At 44.1% G+C, this 17,912-nt stretch overlaps 1 protein-coding gene across 5 annotated transcripts in view; it reads left to right on the top strand.

Annotated features, from left to right (window-relative positions):
* Window positions 1-9,999, top strand: part of tnr (tenascin R (restrictin, janusin)) — a 281,530-nt gene extending 271,531 nt beyond the window's left edge. For all 5 annotated transcript variants that reach the window (XM_080196056.1, XM_080196057.1, XM_080196053.1 and 2 more), the window contains one exon: window positions 8,212-9,999. In XM_080196056.1, coding sequence (XP_080052182.1) covers window positions 8,212-8,331 — 120 coding nt within the window. In that variant the 3' untranslated portion in view covers window positions 8,332-9,999. The remainder of the gene's footprint in view (window positions 1-8,211) is intronic.
* The last annotated feature ends 7,913 nt before the right edge of the window (window positions 10,000-17,912 follow it).

Genomic DNA, 17,912 nt, shown 5'->3' with positions numbered 1-17,912 from the left:
AAGTCTTCCAGAGAGGATGGGACCTCTACAAGAAGGACACCTGAACTGGAGAGGCACCAATATCCTGGCTGGGAGGTTTGCTAGTATAGTTCGGGTGCATTTAAACTAATGTGGCAGGGAGGTGGGAATCAGAACAGGTCAGCAAGCATAGAGACTGGGGACCCTCCAGGTGCTTCAGTTTCCTCCCACAGTCCAAAGATGTGCGGGTTAGGTTGATTGGCCATGCTAAGAAATTGCCCCTTAGTGTCCAGGGATGCTTAGGTTAGAGGGATTAGTGGGTATAATATGTAGGGATATGGGGGTAGGGCCTAGGTGGGATCATGTTCGGTGCAGACTCGATGGGCCGAAGGGCCTCTTTCTGCACTGTAGGGTTCTGTGATTCTACGAGCGTGGGGCCAAGATAGGGCAACCTAAGAGGAAGAGCAATCTTGGGGAGGATGAATTCAATGGGCCTGGAGGTCTGGAGTACATTTGCTTAAATGCAAGGAGTGTGACAGGCAAGACAGATGAACTTAGAGTGTTAATACATGTGCAAAACTTGGATGTGATTGCAATGACAAAGACTTGGTTAAAGGACGAACAGGACTGGCAGCTGAATATTCCTGGGTATAAGTGTTTTAGGCGAGACAGAGGAGAGGCAAGAAGAAGTGGGGGTGCAGCAGTACTGGTTAGGGAGATTATTACAGTGGAACAGAGAGTGGACAATTTGGAAGGATCATGTAACGAGACACTGTGGCTCGAGCTCAGAAAAAAGAGCTCAGAAACAGTCACTTTGCTGGAGGTATAATATAGGCCTCCCAACAGCCCAGGGAACCATAGAAACCATAGAACCATAGAAAATTACAGCTCAGAAACAGGCCTTTTGGCCCTTCCTGTCTGTACCGAACCATTTTTTGCCTAGTCCCACTGACTTGCACTTGGACCATATCCCTCCACACCCCTCTCATCCATGAACCCATCCAAGTTTTTCTTAAATGTTAAAAGTGACCCCGTATTTACCACTTTATCCGGCAGCTCATTCCACAAGCCCACCACTCTCCGTGTGAAGAAGCCCCCCTAATATTCCCTTTAAACTTTTCTCCTTTCACCCTTAACCCATGCCCTCTGGATTTTTTCTCCCCTAGCCTCAGTGGAAAAAGCCTGCTTGCATTCACTCTATCTGTACCCATCAAAATCTTATACACCTCTATCAAATCTCCCCTCATCCTTCTACGCTCCAGGGAATAAAGTCCTAACCTATTCAATCTCTCTCTGTAACACAGCTTCTCAAGTCCTGGCAACATCCTTGTGAACCTTCTCTGCACTCTTTCAACCTTATTTACATCCTTCCTGTACCTAGGTGACCAAAACTGTACACAATGCTTAAAGTCAGCCTCACCAATGCCTTATATAACCTTACCATAACACTCCAACTTTTATTCTCAATACTCTGATTTATAAAGTCCAAGGGAAGTTGAAGAACAGATATGTAAGGAGATTCTGGATGGATGTAGAAAAATAGGGTTGTTGTAGTGGAAGACTTTAATTTCCCTCATATAGACTGGAAATCCCTTAGGGCTGGGGTCCAGACAGGGAGGAATTTGTAAAATGTGTCCAGGAAGGTTCTTTGGAACAATATGTTCATATTCCTACAAGAGAGAGAGCTATACTGGATCTAGTACTGGGAAATGAGCCCTGTCAGGTCATCAAAGTTTCAGTGGGGGAACACGTGACGAACAGTGACCACAATTCTGTAAACTTTTGGATAGTCATGGAAAAGGATGTGTATTGTCCAATGGGTAAGGTGCTGAATTGGGGGAAGGCTAACTACAGCCAGATTAGGTAGAATTTGGTGGCTGTTGATTGGGAGGGGCTGTTTGAGGGTAAGTCCACATCTGGCATATGGGAGTATTTTAAGGAGCAGTTGATAAGAGTGCAGGACAGGCATGTGCCTATAAAAAGGAAGGACAGGAAAGGTAGGATTCGAAAACCGTGGATAACCAGAGAAATTGTGGGTCTAATCCAAAAGAAAAAAGAGGCATACATAAGGTCCAGGCAGCTAAAAACAGAGGAAGCACTGAAGGAATACAGAGAGAGTAGCAAAGAACTTAAACAGGGAGTTAGAAGGGTAAAAAGGGGCTATGAAATGTCCTTGGCAGACAGGATTAAGGAGAATCTCGAGGCATTTTATACACACATTAGGAACAAGAGGGTTATCAGAGAAAGAGTCGGACCTCTCAAGAACAAAGGAGGGGAATTATGCTTAGAACCCAAGGAAGTAGGGACATGTTCGGCGCAACTTTGTGGGCCAAAGGTCCTGTATTGTGCTGTAGTTTTTCTATGTTTCTAAGAAGGTGAGATGCTAAATGAATACTTTGCATCAGTATTCACGAAGGAGAGGGACATGTTGATTGGTAGTGTCTCAGAAGGATGTGTAGATCCGTTAGAACAAATCACAATTACGAGGGAGGAAGCATTAAGGTTGACAAATCCCCAGGGCCAGATGGCATCTGCCCTAGATTACTGAGGGAGACAAGAGATGAAATTGCTGGACTTCTAACAGAAATCTTTGTTTCTTCATTGGACACAGGTGAGGTCCCAGAGGATTGGAGGATAGCAAATGTGGTCCTGTTATTTAAGAAGGGTAGCAAGGATACCCGAATAATTATAGAGTGAGTTTGATGTCTGTGGTAAGGTAATTGTTGGAGAAGATTGTTAGAGATAGGATCTATACGCATTTAGAACAGAATAGTCTCATTAGCGATATACACATGGTTTTGTACGAGGAAGGTCATACCTCAAAAATTTGGTTGAGTTTTTTGAGGGGGTGACAAAAATGAGTGATGAGGGAAGGGCCATGGATGTCGTCTACATGGATTTTAATAAAGCATTTGACAAGATCCCTCGTGAAAGGCTGCTGCAAAAAGTTAAATCACACGGGATCAAAGGTGAACTAGCTAGATAGATTCAGAAATGGTTTGGCCATAGAAGACGGAGAGTGGCAGTGGAGGGGTCTTTTTTCTGATTGGAGGTCTGTGACTAGTGGTGTTCTGCAGGACTCTGTACTGGGGCCTCTGCTGTTTGTGATATATAGAAGTGATTTGGAAGAAGATGTAGCTGGTCTGATTAGTAAGTTTGTGGATGACACAAAGATTGCTGGAGTTGCAGACAGTGATGAACATTGTCAGAGAATACAGCAGGATATAGATAGGCTGGAAAATTGGGCGGAGAAATGGCAGATAGAATTTAATCCAGATAAATGCGAAGTGATGCATTTTGGTAGATCTAATGCAGGGAGGAGTTATACAATAAATGGCAGAACCATCAGAAGTATAGACACACAAAGGGACCTGGGTGTGCAAGTCCACAGATCCCTAAAGGTGGCAACACAGGTGGAAAAGGTGGTGAAGAAGGCATATGGCATGCTTGCCTTTATTGGACGGGGCATAGAGTGTAAAAGTTGGTATGTGATGTTGCAGTTATATAGAACGTTGGTTAGGCCACATTTGAAATATTGCATCCAGTTCTAGTCACCACACTATCAGAAGGACAAGGAGGCTTTGGAGAGAGTGGAGAAAAAGTTTACCAGGGTGTTGCCTGGTATGGAGGGTCTTAGCTATGAGGTGAGATTGAGTAAACTAGGGATGTTCTTCCTGGAAAGATGGAGGTTGAGGGGCGACCTAATAGAAGTTTATAGAATTATGAAGGGCATAGATAGGATGAACAGTTGGAAGCTTTTTCCTAGGTTGCATATGACAAACACAAGGGGTCAAAAGTTCAAGGTGAAGGGAGCCAGGTTCAATACAGATATGTGGGGATGTATTTTACACAGCGGGTGGTGGGGGCCTGAAATGCACTGCCAAGCAAGATGGTTGAGGCAGACATGCTAGAATCATTTAAGACATATCTAGTTAGCCGCATGAACAGACTGGGAATAGAGGGATACAAATGGATAGTCTCGTTAGGAACGCAGGCTTGGAGGGCGGAGGGGCCTGTTCCTGTGCTGTATTGTTCTTTGTCCTTTGTTTGTTCTTCGACTGGAAACCTCATATTCAAGGAAATAAAGTGTTGAGAAAAGTTAGAAAAGTGAAAAAAAGGGGTGTTTGTGACAGCACTGTTTTCGGAAGAGATTATAGTGTTGGAAAAAGAGATGACCTGAGGGGCCATGGATAGAATCTGTTCTCCCATTGGGAAGACACAGCAGGTCATGGTTAGCAAATTTAGTGGAATTCTTCGAGAATATTATGAGCGCGATGGACAACAGGGAACCGGTAGATGTGATGTGTCTGGATTTGCAGAAGCATTCGACAAGGTGCTGCACAAAAGGCTGCTGCGTAAGACAAAGGTGCACACTGTTACTGGAAATGTATTAGCATAGATAGAGGATTGGTTAAATAACGGAAAGCAGAGTGGGAATAAATGGGTGTTTTTCTGGTTGGTAATCAGTGACCAATGGTGTGCCTCAGGGATCAGTATTGGGACCACAATTGTTTACAGTTTATATAGATGATATGGAGTTGGAGACCAAGTGTAATGTGTCAAAATTTGCAGGTGATACTAAGGTGACTGGTAGAGCAAAATGTGCAGAGGACACAAAGTCTGCAAAGGGTATAGATAGTGAGTGGGCAAGGGTCTGGCAGATGGACAACAATGTTGGTAAATGTGAGGGCATCCATTTTGGTAAGAATAACAACAAAATAGACTATTAAGAATAACAACAAAATGGTAAAAAAAAACTGGGGCATGCTGCTTGCAGAGGGACGTGGGTGTCCTTGTTCATGAATCACAAAGTTGTTTGCAGGTACAGCAGGTAATTAAGAAGGCAAATGGAATTTTGTCCTTCATTGCTGGAAGGATGGAGTTTAAAAACAGGGAGGTTATGTTGCAGTTGTAACACACCTGGAATACTGTGTATAGTTTTGGTCTCCTTACCTGAAAAAGGATGTACTGGCACTGGGGTGCAGGGAAGATTTATAGGTTGATTCCGGAGCTGAGAGGTTTGGCTTGTGAGGAGAGATTTAGTAGACTGGGACTGTACTCATTAGAATTTAGAAAAATGAGGGGGGATCTTATAGAAACATATAAGATTATGAAGGGAATAGGTAAGATAGAAGCAGAGAGGTTGTTTCCACTGGCTGGTGAAACCAGAACTAGGGGGCATAGCCTTAAAATAACAAAGAACAAAGAACAAAGAACAACACAGCACGGGAAACAGGCCCTTCGGCCCAACGAGCCCGCGCCGCCGTCCCACTGTCTCAGTGACCTATTCATGATTTTAGTCTACGCCTAATGTGCGAGGATCAGGGAGGTCCAATATAGGGACAATTTGTTACCCAATCAATCAGCCTAAAAGCACATCTTTGGGATGTGGGAGGAAACCGGAGTACCCGGAGGAAACCCACGCAACCACGGGGAGAACGTGCAAACTCCCACAGACACAGGCCCAAATCCATGTGTCCGCACAGCAACAGAGATAGTCTCTGAGCTGTCATGTTGCCCTCGAGATGGTCCAGTTTAAGCACACTAACGACATGAAGCAATAGGCAACTCCCGAAGCAACGTCCAAGAGCAGCCCACTACAACCTGCTGCATGCATGCCCCTTGCTGGGGGAACATATTTAAGACTGAGTCGAGGAGGAACTTCTTTGCCCAGAGGGTTGTGAATCTGTGGAATTCTCTGCCCAGTGAAGCAGTTGAAGCTACCTCATTGAATGTGTTTAACGCAAAGATAGATTTTTGAACAGTAAAGGAATTAAAGGTGAGCGGGTGGGTAAGTGGAGCTGAGTCCATGAAAAGATCAGCCATGATCTTATTGAATTGTGGAGCAGGCTCGAGGGGCCAAGTGGCCTATTCCTGCTCCTAGTTCTTATGTTCTTGTTTGGTTCGAATTGAGAAGCAAAAAGGGATCACATTATTGGGTGATTTGTACAGACTCTAAAGTTGAGAGAGAGAGAGAGGTAGAGGAACAAATCTGCAGGGAAATGGAACAGATGCATAAAAAGTCTAGGATAGTGATATTGGAGGACTTAATCAAAGAACAAAGAACATTGCAGCACAGGAACAGGCTGCACTGACCATGCTGCCCGCCTTAACTAAAACCCCCTACCCTTCCGGGGGCCATATCTTTCTATTCCCATTCTATTCATGTATTTGTCAAGGCGCCCCCTAAAGGTTCCCAAAACTTGCCATACTTATCCTCCATAATCACCCAAATATTGATGTTAGAGTAAGGAGAAAGAGGGAGGAATGTCTGAAATATGTTCAGAATTTCCTTGGGCAGAATGCTCTCAGTTCAACTAGAAAAGAGGCAATGGTGGATCTGGTGCTGGGGATGAGGTGGGACAAGTGGACCAGGTTTGAGTTAGAAAGAGGGGCTGGATAGACTGGGACTTTTTCACGGAAGCATAGGAGGCTTAAGAGTAATCTTCTCAAGGTCCATAAAATAATGAGGGGTGTAGATAGTCAACATCTTTTCCCAAAGGTTGGGGAATCTAAAACTAGAGGGCATTGGTTTAAGGTGAGAGGGGAGAGATACAAAAGGGTTCAGGGGGGCAATTTTTTCACACACAAAGTGGTAAGTGTCTGGAACAAGCTGCCAGAAGTGCTGGCAGAGGTGGGTGCAACTTTGTCTTCTAAAAAGCATTTACACAGTTACATGGGTAAGATGGGTATAGAGGGATATGGGCCAAATGTGGGCAATTGGGACTAGCTTAGTGGTTTAAAAAAAGGGCAGTGTGGACAAGTTGGGTCAAGGGCCTACTTAAATACTGTAAACCTCTACATGTAGACCTCTCAATTCCCAGCTCGGGTCACTGTCTGTGTGGAGTTTGCATATTCTCCTCGTGTCTGCGTGGGCTTTCTCTGGGTGCTCCAGTTCCCTCCCACAGTCCAAAGATGTGTGGGTTAGGTTGATTGGCCGTGCTAAAATTGCCCCTTAGTGTCCTGGGATGCGTAGGTTAGAGGAATTAGTGGGTAAATGTATAGGGATATGGGGTAGGGCCTGGGTGGGATTGTGGTTGATGCAGACTCGATGGGCCGAATGGCCTCTTTTTGCACTGTAGATTTCTATGATTCTATGTAGGTGCGGGAACATTTGGGTAAGAGTGATCATTGCATCATTAAGTTTATATTAGTAGTAGCAAAGAACAAGGAAAAATCTAAAGTAAATAGTCTAAATGACAAGAGGACTAATTTAAACATGATAGCCAGAGTAAAATGAAATGGTGGCACAGTGGTTAGTACTGTTGCCTCACAATGCCAGAGACCTGAGTTCAATTCCAGCCTTGGGTAACTGTCTGTGTAGAATTTGTACATTCTCCCTGTGTGTCTACATGGGCTTCCTTTTCATCTGTGATTAAAGAGACTGTGTGAGTAGAGAGTGTGTGTGTGTGTGATTAGAGAGTGTATGTATGTGTGTGTGATTAAAGAGAGAGTGTGTGTGTGTGTGTGTGTGTGTGTGTGATTAGAGAGCATGTGCGTGTGTGATTGTGACTAGAGAGAGTATGTGTGTGATTAGTGTGTGTGTGTGTGTGATTGTGATTAGAGTGTGTGTGTGCATTGCATCTTCATCTCTACAGTGCAGAAGGAGGCCATTCAGCCCATCAAGTCTGCACCAACTGCAATTCCACCCCGACCCTATTCCCGTAAACCCACAGATTTACCCTGCTAATCCCCTGACACTATGGTCAATTTAGTGTGGCCAATCAACCTAACCCCACATCTTTGGATTGTGGGAGGAAACCGGAGCACCTGGAGGAAACCCATACAGATATGGGAAGACTATGCAAACTCCACACAGACAGTGACTTGAGGCTGGAATTGAACATGGATCCCTGTGTGGCAGCAGTGCTAACCACTGTACGGCCTATAGAGCAGTTCAGAGTCAACCACATTGCTGTGGCTCTGGAGTCACATGTAGGCCAGACCAGGTAAAGACAGCAGATTTCCTTCCCTAAAGGATATTAGTGAGCCAGATGTTTTTTTCTGACAATCGACAATGGTTTCATGATCACCAGCAGACTTTTAATCCCAGTTACTTTTTTATTGAATTCAAGTCACACCATCTGCCATGGTGGGATTTGAACCCGGGTCCCCAGAACAATAGCTGAGTTTCTGGATTAATAGTCTAGCGTTAATACCACCAGGCCATCGTCTCCCCATTGATGAATGTGGCTGGATATTTAATATTGATTTGGTTTGGCACCCTGTCTGATTTTCCCCTTTGTTTCCCAGGGCATAAACTGGTACCATTGGAAAGGTCACGAGATATCCATTCCATTTGTGGAGATGAAGATGCGACCCTATAATTTTCGAGCGATGGTGCAGAGAGGCAGACGCTCACTGATTCTATAATGAGTTGGCTGAATGCAGTGTTGACAGGAGATGGTAGTGCTGTTTAATTAGAGACCTGTTGGTTACATTTCATCTGAAGACTGACAAGACACAAAAGCTCGCCCCTTTTTATTTCCCTGACAACCACTGGTTCCAGACCAAAGATTTGCTGACAGGTTGCCCTGGTGATAAGCTGAATCTTTTCCGACTGGCTATAGTTTATGTTCAGGGTGGAATGTATCTGCACGTCCAATGCCTTTCAAATTTTAGGATTCATGCTGAGTATGTCTTTCGTTTGGCCTGCGCAGTTCACTCTTCACCCTCCACAACACCTCCACAAACAGACATTCCTCTCCTGCCTGTTCATGTTTGGTTTTTGTTTCTAGTGTATTTCGGCATCAAAAAAAACAAACATACCAGGGGCTGCATGGTGCAATGCTGTGGGTTTGGGGACATTCCCTTCAAGGTCAATTTAGCTGATACCCACTTACTTGTTTCCCAAAATTGGCTAGAAATAGCAGCTGAGAGAATGCGAGAGTGTAAACTGGCTTGAGTGGGAACAACAGGAGCTCTCGAAGACTGCTCCTTTATTCAACAAAAGGGAGGAAAGAATATCATGGCTAATAATCTAAAGACACCAATTCAAAAAATCCAGCACATGGAATATAACAGGCTTCCAGAGACAAGGAAGCATCTGGGATGAAATGGGGAGGTTTTATATTCATTCACAGGATGTGGTGTCAATGGCAAGGTCAGCATTTGTTGCCCATTCTGAATAGCCCTTGAAGGCAGCAATAAACCCTATTGCTGTGGGTCTGGAGTCACATGTCGGCCAGACTGAGTAAAGATAACAGATTTCCTTTCCTAAAGGACATTAGCGAACCAGATAGATTTTTATAACAATCCACAATGGTCATCATTTCAGGGATTTGGGGATGCGAGGGAAACACATAGATGTGGTTCAGGGATATGATGAGATGTTATTAAATCAGTATAACAGTTTACTTGTGTGTGACACACTGTTCTGTACACACAGCTCTCCCTGTGTGTGACACACCGTTCTGTACACACAGCTCTCCCTGTGTGTGACACACCGTTCTGTACACACAGCTCTCCCTGTGTGTGACACACCGTTCTGTACACACAGCTCTCCCTGTGAATGGACAATGCTCTCTATTAAATTGTAGCTATTGTTCAGTGTATGTGTCAATGATTGGAGAATAATTTTTAAGCAATGGGTTTTGAATACTGTCAAACTCACCAATCCTAGCACCTGTTTTCTCTTCACAGTTAGGAAACTGTGGAATTTTACTTTGGTTTAGTTTCCTGACACATTTTCTCATTCTGTCCATTACTGCGCAAGGTGAAGTGAAAGGCAGCTCATGAAGTGGGCATTATATTTGATGATATTCTATTGCTCAATTTGTGTAATTATAGACTATCTCCTACATGGTGCTGCAGTCGGAATGCAAAGGAAGCAAGTCCATCCTTTCCTACTTTTGTAGGTTTGATTTAGAGATTCTGAGCTGCATTAAAGTTTGCTGGAGTTTAATCCTCATCTGCTGTAACAACATGTGTATGCATGCATGTCTCCCCATTGCACAGGACTTGAATTTCCTCAACTATGATGCACGATTGATCATGAACAAACAGCTTCCATTTTGTATTGTTTTCAATAGAACCGTAATATAAACCACTGCCTCTGTCATTGCTGCCTCCAGAGCATTGCATTACTCAATATAATTCCAAGGGGAACAGATAGCAAGATGCAAGGCTTTATAAGGGTGATACCTCAGTTAATGTAACGTTCAAAGATGTTCTGAAGGACCTCGGTTCAAAGATCAGAGTGCAGCCCGACGAAGGAAACAATAAATTTGTTGTGAATGAATCACAGGCACACACTCTAATCGCACACACACACACACACACACACACACACACTCATCACAAACACACGCACAATCTAATCTCATACACATACACTCTAATCATGCACACACACTCTAATCACACATACACTCTAATCTCACACACACAAGTACTGTGATCACACATACACACTCAACACATTCTCTCATCTCACACACTCTCTAATCACACACACTCTCTAATCACACAACACTCTATTCACTCTCTCTCACACACACACACTCTAGGCACACACAGACACTCTAATCACATGCATACTAATCCCTTACACAGATACATACACTCTAATCACACACACACTCTAATCACACACACACACTCTAATCACACGCGCACACACACACATATTCTAATCACACAGACATATTCTAATCACACACACAGACACTTTAATCACTTACACACACACATATATACTAATCACATACACACACAGACACTCTAATCACACACCCGTATGCACTAACCACCCACACACTCTAATTTCACACACACTGTAAATTCACACACTCTCTAATTTCTCACACACCAATCACACACAGGCGCACACTAATCATGGACACACTTTAATCACACACACACTCTCTTATTACACACATTCTAATCCCACACGCTCTAATCACACACACATACTACATAGAACATAGAACATTACAGCGCAGTACAGGCCCTTCGGCCCTCGATGTTGCACCGACCAGTGGAACCAATCTAATGACCCCCTAACCTAAACTATTCCAATATTATCCATATGCCTATCCACTGACCATTTGAACGCCCTTAAAGTTGGCAAGTCTACTATTGCTGCAGGCAGGGCATTCCACACCCTTACTACCCTCTGAGTAAAGAACCTACCTCTGACATCCGTCCTATATTTATCACCCCTCAATTTAAAGCTATGTTCCCTCAGTTAGCCATCACCATCCGGGGTAAAAGGCTCTCACTGTCCATCCTATCTAACACTCTGATCATTTTGTATCCCTCAATTAAGTCACCTCTTAACCTTCTTCTTTCTAACGAAAACAACTAGAAGCCCCTCAGCCTTTCCTCATGAGACTTTCCCACCATACCAGGCAACATCCTGGTAAACCTCCTCTGCACCCTTTCCAATGCCTCCACATCTTTCTTATAATGCGGCGACCAGAACTGTACACAATACTCCAAGTGCGGCTGCACCAGAGTTTTGTACGGTTGCAACATGACCTCATGGCTCCGAAATTCAATCCCTCTACAATAAAAACTAACACACCGTACGCCTTCTTAACAACCTTATCAACCTGGGTGCCAACTTTCAGGGATGTATGCACATGTGCCCCGAGATCTCTCTGCTCATCCACACTACCAAGAGTCTTCCCATTAGCCCCATACTCTGTAATCCTATTACTCCTTCCAAAGTGAATCACCTCACACTTTTCCACATTAAACCCCATTTGCCACCTCTCAGCCCAGTTCTGCAGCTTATCTATGTCCCTCTGCAAACTGTAACATCCATCCTCACTGTCTACAACTCCTCCGACTTCGGTGTCGTCAGCAAATTTACGAACCCATCCTTCTACATCCTCATCTAGGTCATTTATAAAAATGACAAACAGCAGTGGCCCCAAACAGATCCCTGCGGTACACCACTTGTAACTGAACTCCAGGTTGAATATTTCCCATCAACCACCACCCTTTGTCTTGTATCAGCTAGCCAATTCCTGATCCAAACTACTAAATCACCCTCAATCCCATGCATCCATATTTTCTGCTGTAGCTTACCATGGGGAACCTTATCAAACGCTTTACTGAAATCCATATACACCACGTCAACTGCTTTACCCTTATCCACCTCTTTGGTCACCTTCTCAAAGAACTCAATAAGGTTTGTGAGGCACGACCTATCCTTCACAAAACTAATCGCACACATACATGCATACTCTAATCTCATACGCAGACACACTCATCACACAGACATTCCAATCACACATACTCTAATCACACACACACTCTAATCATACACATTCTAATCTCACACACTCTCTAATCTCACACAAACACACTAATAACGCACATTCTCTAATCACACACTCTCTAATCACACGCACAGACACTCTCATCACACAGACATTCCAATCACACACACACTCTAGTCACACACACAATCTAGGCACATGCACACAATCTAATCACGTATACACCCACACACACTAATCTCACACCACTCTAGGTACACACACACACACACACATTCTAATCACACACGCCCTCTAATCACGCACACTAATCACACACAAACTTTATTCACACACACACTAATCACACACACTCTCTAGCCACACAAACACACACACTAATCACACACACACACTCTATTCACACACATACTGACACTCTATCACACATACATACACACCCACACACTCTAATCACACACGCACATACACACTCACACACTAATCACACACACTCTCAGCACATTCTAATCTCACACTCTCTAATCTCACACACACACTCTAATCACACAAACTCTAATCACACACACACACTCTAATCACACACACACACTCTAATCACGCACACTAATCACGCACACACTCTAATCACGCACACTAATCATGCACACTAATCACTCACACACTCTAATCACGCAGACTCTCAAATCACACACACACACTCTCTAATCACACACACACACTCTAATCACACACATTCTCTCGTCACACACACACTCTAATCACACACATTCTCTAACCACACACATGCCCTAATCACACACACTCTCGAATCACACACACACTCTAATCACACACACTCAAATCACACACACACTCGCTAATGACACACACACATGCTCTAATCACACACACTCTTGAATCACACACGCACTCTAATCACACACACTCAAATCATACACACACTCTCTAATCACACACACACACTCTAATCTCACACACTCTCGAATCACACACACACACACATTCTCTAATCACACACACTCTAATCTCACACACTCTCTAATCAAGTACACTAATCACACACAAACTTTAGTCACAAGCACACTAATCACACACACTCTCTGGGCACACAATCACACACTTGAATCACACAGTCTCTCTAATCACACACTCTGATCACACACACAAATTCTCTAACCTCACACACTGTAATCACACAATCTCTCTAATCACACACTCTGATCTCACACACTCTGTAATCTCACACACATACACTCTAATCACACAGATACACTAGTCACACACACTAATCACACACGCTCAAATCACTCACACATATTTTCTAATCACACACACACACAATACAGAGTAATCACACATATGCACACACTGTAATCACACACACACTAGTTACATACACACACTAATCACACACACTCTCTAGCCACACAAACACACATTCTAATCACACACACACACACATTCTATTCACACACATACTGACACTATATCACACACACATACACACACACACACACTAATCACACACATGCAAACACTCTAATCATGCAGACTGTCTAATCACACACACAGTCTCTAAGCACACACACACACTCTCTAATCACACACATTCTCTAATCACACACACTCTCTAATCACGCGCACACTCTAATCACACACACTCTAATCACGCATACACTCTAATCACACACTCTCTAATCATACACTCTCTAATCATACACACTCTAATCACGCGCACACTCTAATCACACACACTCTAACCACACGCACACTCTAACCACGTGCACACTTTAACCACGTGCACACTTTAACCACGTGCACACTCTAATCATGCGCACGCTCTAATCACGCGCACACTGTAATCACACACGCTCTCTAATCACACACACTCTAATCACGCGCACACTCTAATCACACATACACTCTAATCATGCACACTCTCAAATCACACGCACACTCTCAAATCACACACACATACACTCTCAAATCACACACACACACTCTCTAATCACACACACACACTCTCTAATCACGCACACACACACACACACACACACACACTAATCTCACACACTCTAATCACACACACACATACACACACACACTCTAATCTCACACACTCTAATCTCACACACTCTGTAATCTCACACACTCTAATCTCACACACTCTAATCTCACACATACACTCTAATCACACAGATACACTAGTCACACACACACTCCCTAATCTCACATACCCTCGAATCTCACACACACATACACTCTAATCACACAGATACACTAGTCACACACACACACTCTAATCACACACACACTGTAATCACACACACACTCTAATCACACACACACTCTAATCACACACACTCTAATCACACACACACTGTAATCACACACACACTCTAATCACACACACACTCTAATCACACGCACTCTAATCACACACACACTGTAATCACACACACACTCTAATCACACACACACTCTAATCACACGCACTCTAATCACACACACACTGTAATCACACACACTCTCTAATCACACACACTCTAATCACGTGCACAATCAAACCATGCACACACTCTAATCACGCATACACTCTAATCATGCACACTCTCAAATCACACACACACTCTCTAATCACGCACACACACACACACTAATCTCACACACTCTAATCACACACACACATATACTCTGTAATCTCACACATGCACTCTAATCACACAGATACACTAGTCACACACACACTCTCTAATCACACACACACTCTCTAATCTCACACGCTCTTGAATCACACACACACATACACTCAAATCTCACACATTCTGTAATCACACACACGCTCTATTCACACTGATACACTAGTTGCACACACACACACTAATCGCACACACACTCTAATCTCACATACTCTCTAATCACACACACTCTCTGATCTCACACACTCTCTAATCACACACACTCTAGTCTCACACACTCTCTAATCACACACACTGTCATCACACACACACACACTCTAATCACACACACACTCTAATCACACACACACTCCAATCTCACACACTCAAATCACACACACACTCTAATCTCACACACTCTCTAATCACACACAATCTAATCTCACACACTGCCTAATCACACACACACTCAAATCACACACACACTCTAATCTCACACACTCTTTAATCACACACACACTAATCGCACACATGCACACACTCTAATCACACACGCACACTAATTACACACACTCTCTAGCCACACAAACACACACTCTAATCACACACACATACACTTACACACTCTATTCACACACACAGATACTCTATCACACACACACATACACACACTCAAACACTCTAATCACACACACACACACACACACACACTGTAATCACACACATGCACACACTCCAATCACACACACGCTAGTCACACACATACACTAATCACACAGACTCTCTAGCCACACAAACACACACTCTAATCACACACACACTCTAATCACACACACACTCTAATCACACACACACTCTAATCACGCACACACTCTAATCACACACTTTCTAATCACGCGCACACTGTAATAACGTGCACACTCTAACCATGCACACACTCTAATCATGCACACTCTCAAATCACACACACACACACACACTCAAATCACACACACTCTCTAATCACACACACACATACACACACCCACACACTCTAATCTCACACACTCTGTAATCTCACACACTCTGTAATCTCACACACTCTGTAATCTCACACATGCACTCTAATCACAGTCACACACACATACTCAAATGACACGCACACTCTAATCACACACACTCTAATCACACACTCTCTAATCACACACACACACACACGCTCTAATCTCAAACACTCTGTAATCTCACACACGCACTCTAATCACTCAGATACACTAGTCACACACACACACATACTCTAATCTCACACACACACACACACAAACACACTAATCACCCGCACTCTCTAGGCACACAATCACACAGTTTAATCACACAGTTTCTCTAATCACACACTCTGATTTCACACTCTTTAATCACACACACAAATTCTCTAATCTCACACACTCTCAAATCACACACACACACACACACACACACACTCACATACACTATTCACATACACTCTCTTGGCACACAAACACATTCTAATTTCTCGTACCTTCTAATCACACACCCAGACACCCTAATCACATACATTCAAATCACACACACTCTCTCTAATCACACACACATTCTCTAATCACACGCCATCTAATCAAACACACTCTAATCAAACACACTCTAATCACACACACTCTAATCACACACACTCTAATCTCTTACACAGGCACTCTAATCACACACAACTCAAACCACACACACTAATCACACATGCACTCTAATCACAAACACACTATAATCACACGCACACACTCTCTAATCTCACACACACTAACATTCTAATCAATCATACACACACAAACACACACTCTGATCTCTGTCACACACACATATACATATACACACACACTTTAATCATACAGCCTCTCTAATCACACTTTAATCTCACACACTCTCTAATCTCACACACACACACACACAATCTAATCACACAAGCACACACACACACTCTAATCACACACGCGCACACACACATGCACAAATCACACACATGCGCTCTAATCGTGCATGTGCTCTAATCACGCATACACTCTAACCTCACACACATTAATTACACAAGAGATGGGAACTGGGGCACAGAGGAGATGGAGACGCCAGCAGTTCAGTGCATGCACCCCTTAAAGAGCTGTAGATGCTGTGTGTTACCTCAGGCTCTGGCTCAGCAAGGAAAGGATGTGGCACCTGTGCCAGGTACTCACAGAACTGGCACCTCTGACTAGGAGACGTGGGGTCTGTTAGCTCCAACTCCAACCCCAGGAACCCATCTCCTCTCCTGCCCCGGTCCCACTGGTGGTGAAGGTCACGGCAGACCTCAACCTTTATGGCACTGGGTTGTTCCGGGCTGCCAGCAGAGACCTAGGTGGGATTGGCCAGTCCTTGGGTGTGCCCCCGAGGTGACAGGTGTCCTGTTCCCCCAAACAGACCAGCCCATTCATTTTGACCTGGCCCAGGCTGAGCAGGAAGCCCTGGCTGCTGGATTTGCCATCATTGCTAGCATGCAGGGGGCAGTCGGTTGTATACATATTGACGCTGTGGTTCCCAAACCGGCAGGCTCAACGCTTCATAAACAGGAAGAGGTTCCACTTCCTGAACATTCAGGTGGCCTGTGATCACAAGATGCACATCATGCACGTGTGTTCACGCCATCCAGGAAGTGTGTACAATAGCTACACCCTGAGGAGCTCAGACATCCCTGGGCTCTTCGTGAACCAGCCCAGGTTGCCGGGATGGTTCCTGGGGTCAAGGGCTACCCCACGAAAGGCTTGGCTGATGATTCCGTTGTGGAGGCCTGAAATCGATATGGAGTGCTGATACAATAAGGCCCACACTGCCACCCGACCTATCACTGAACTGTGCACAGGGTTCCTGATGATGCAGTTCCACTGCCTGTACTGCTCTGGTACAGCGTCTGAGGGTCTTCTGCATTGTCGTAGCCTGCTGTGCAATCTGGCAGCTGGGAGACATCCTCAAGGAGGAGGAGGGTGCCGCTGAAGAGAAGTCGGCTCAGAAGGATATGGAGGAA

Source organism: Carcharhinus amblyrhynchos, chromosome 9 (assembly GCF_965287045.1).
Source record: "Carcharhinus amblyrhynchos chromosome 9, sCarAmb.v2.hapA, whole genome shotgun sequence".
Taxonomy (NCBI): Eukaryota; Metazoa; Chordata; class Chondrichthyes; order Carcharhiniformes; family Carcharhinidae; genus Carcharhinus; species Carcharhinus amblyrhynchos.
This window is presented reverse-complemented; position numbering and strand designations above follow the sequence as displayed.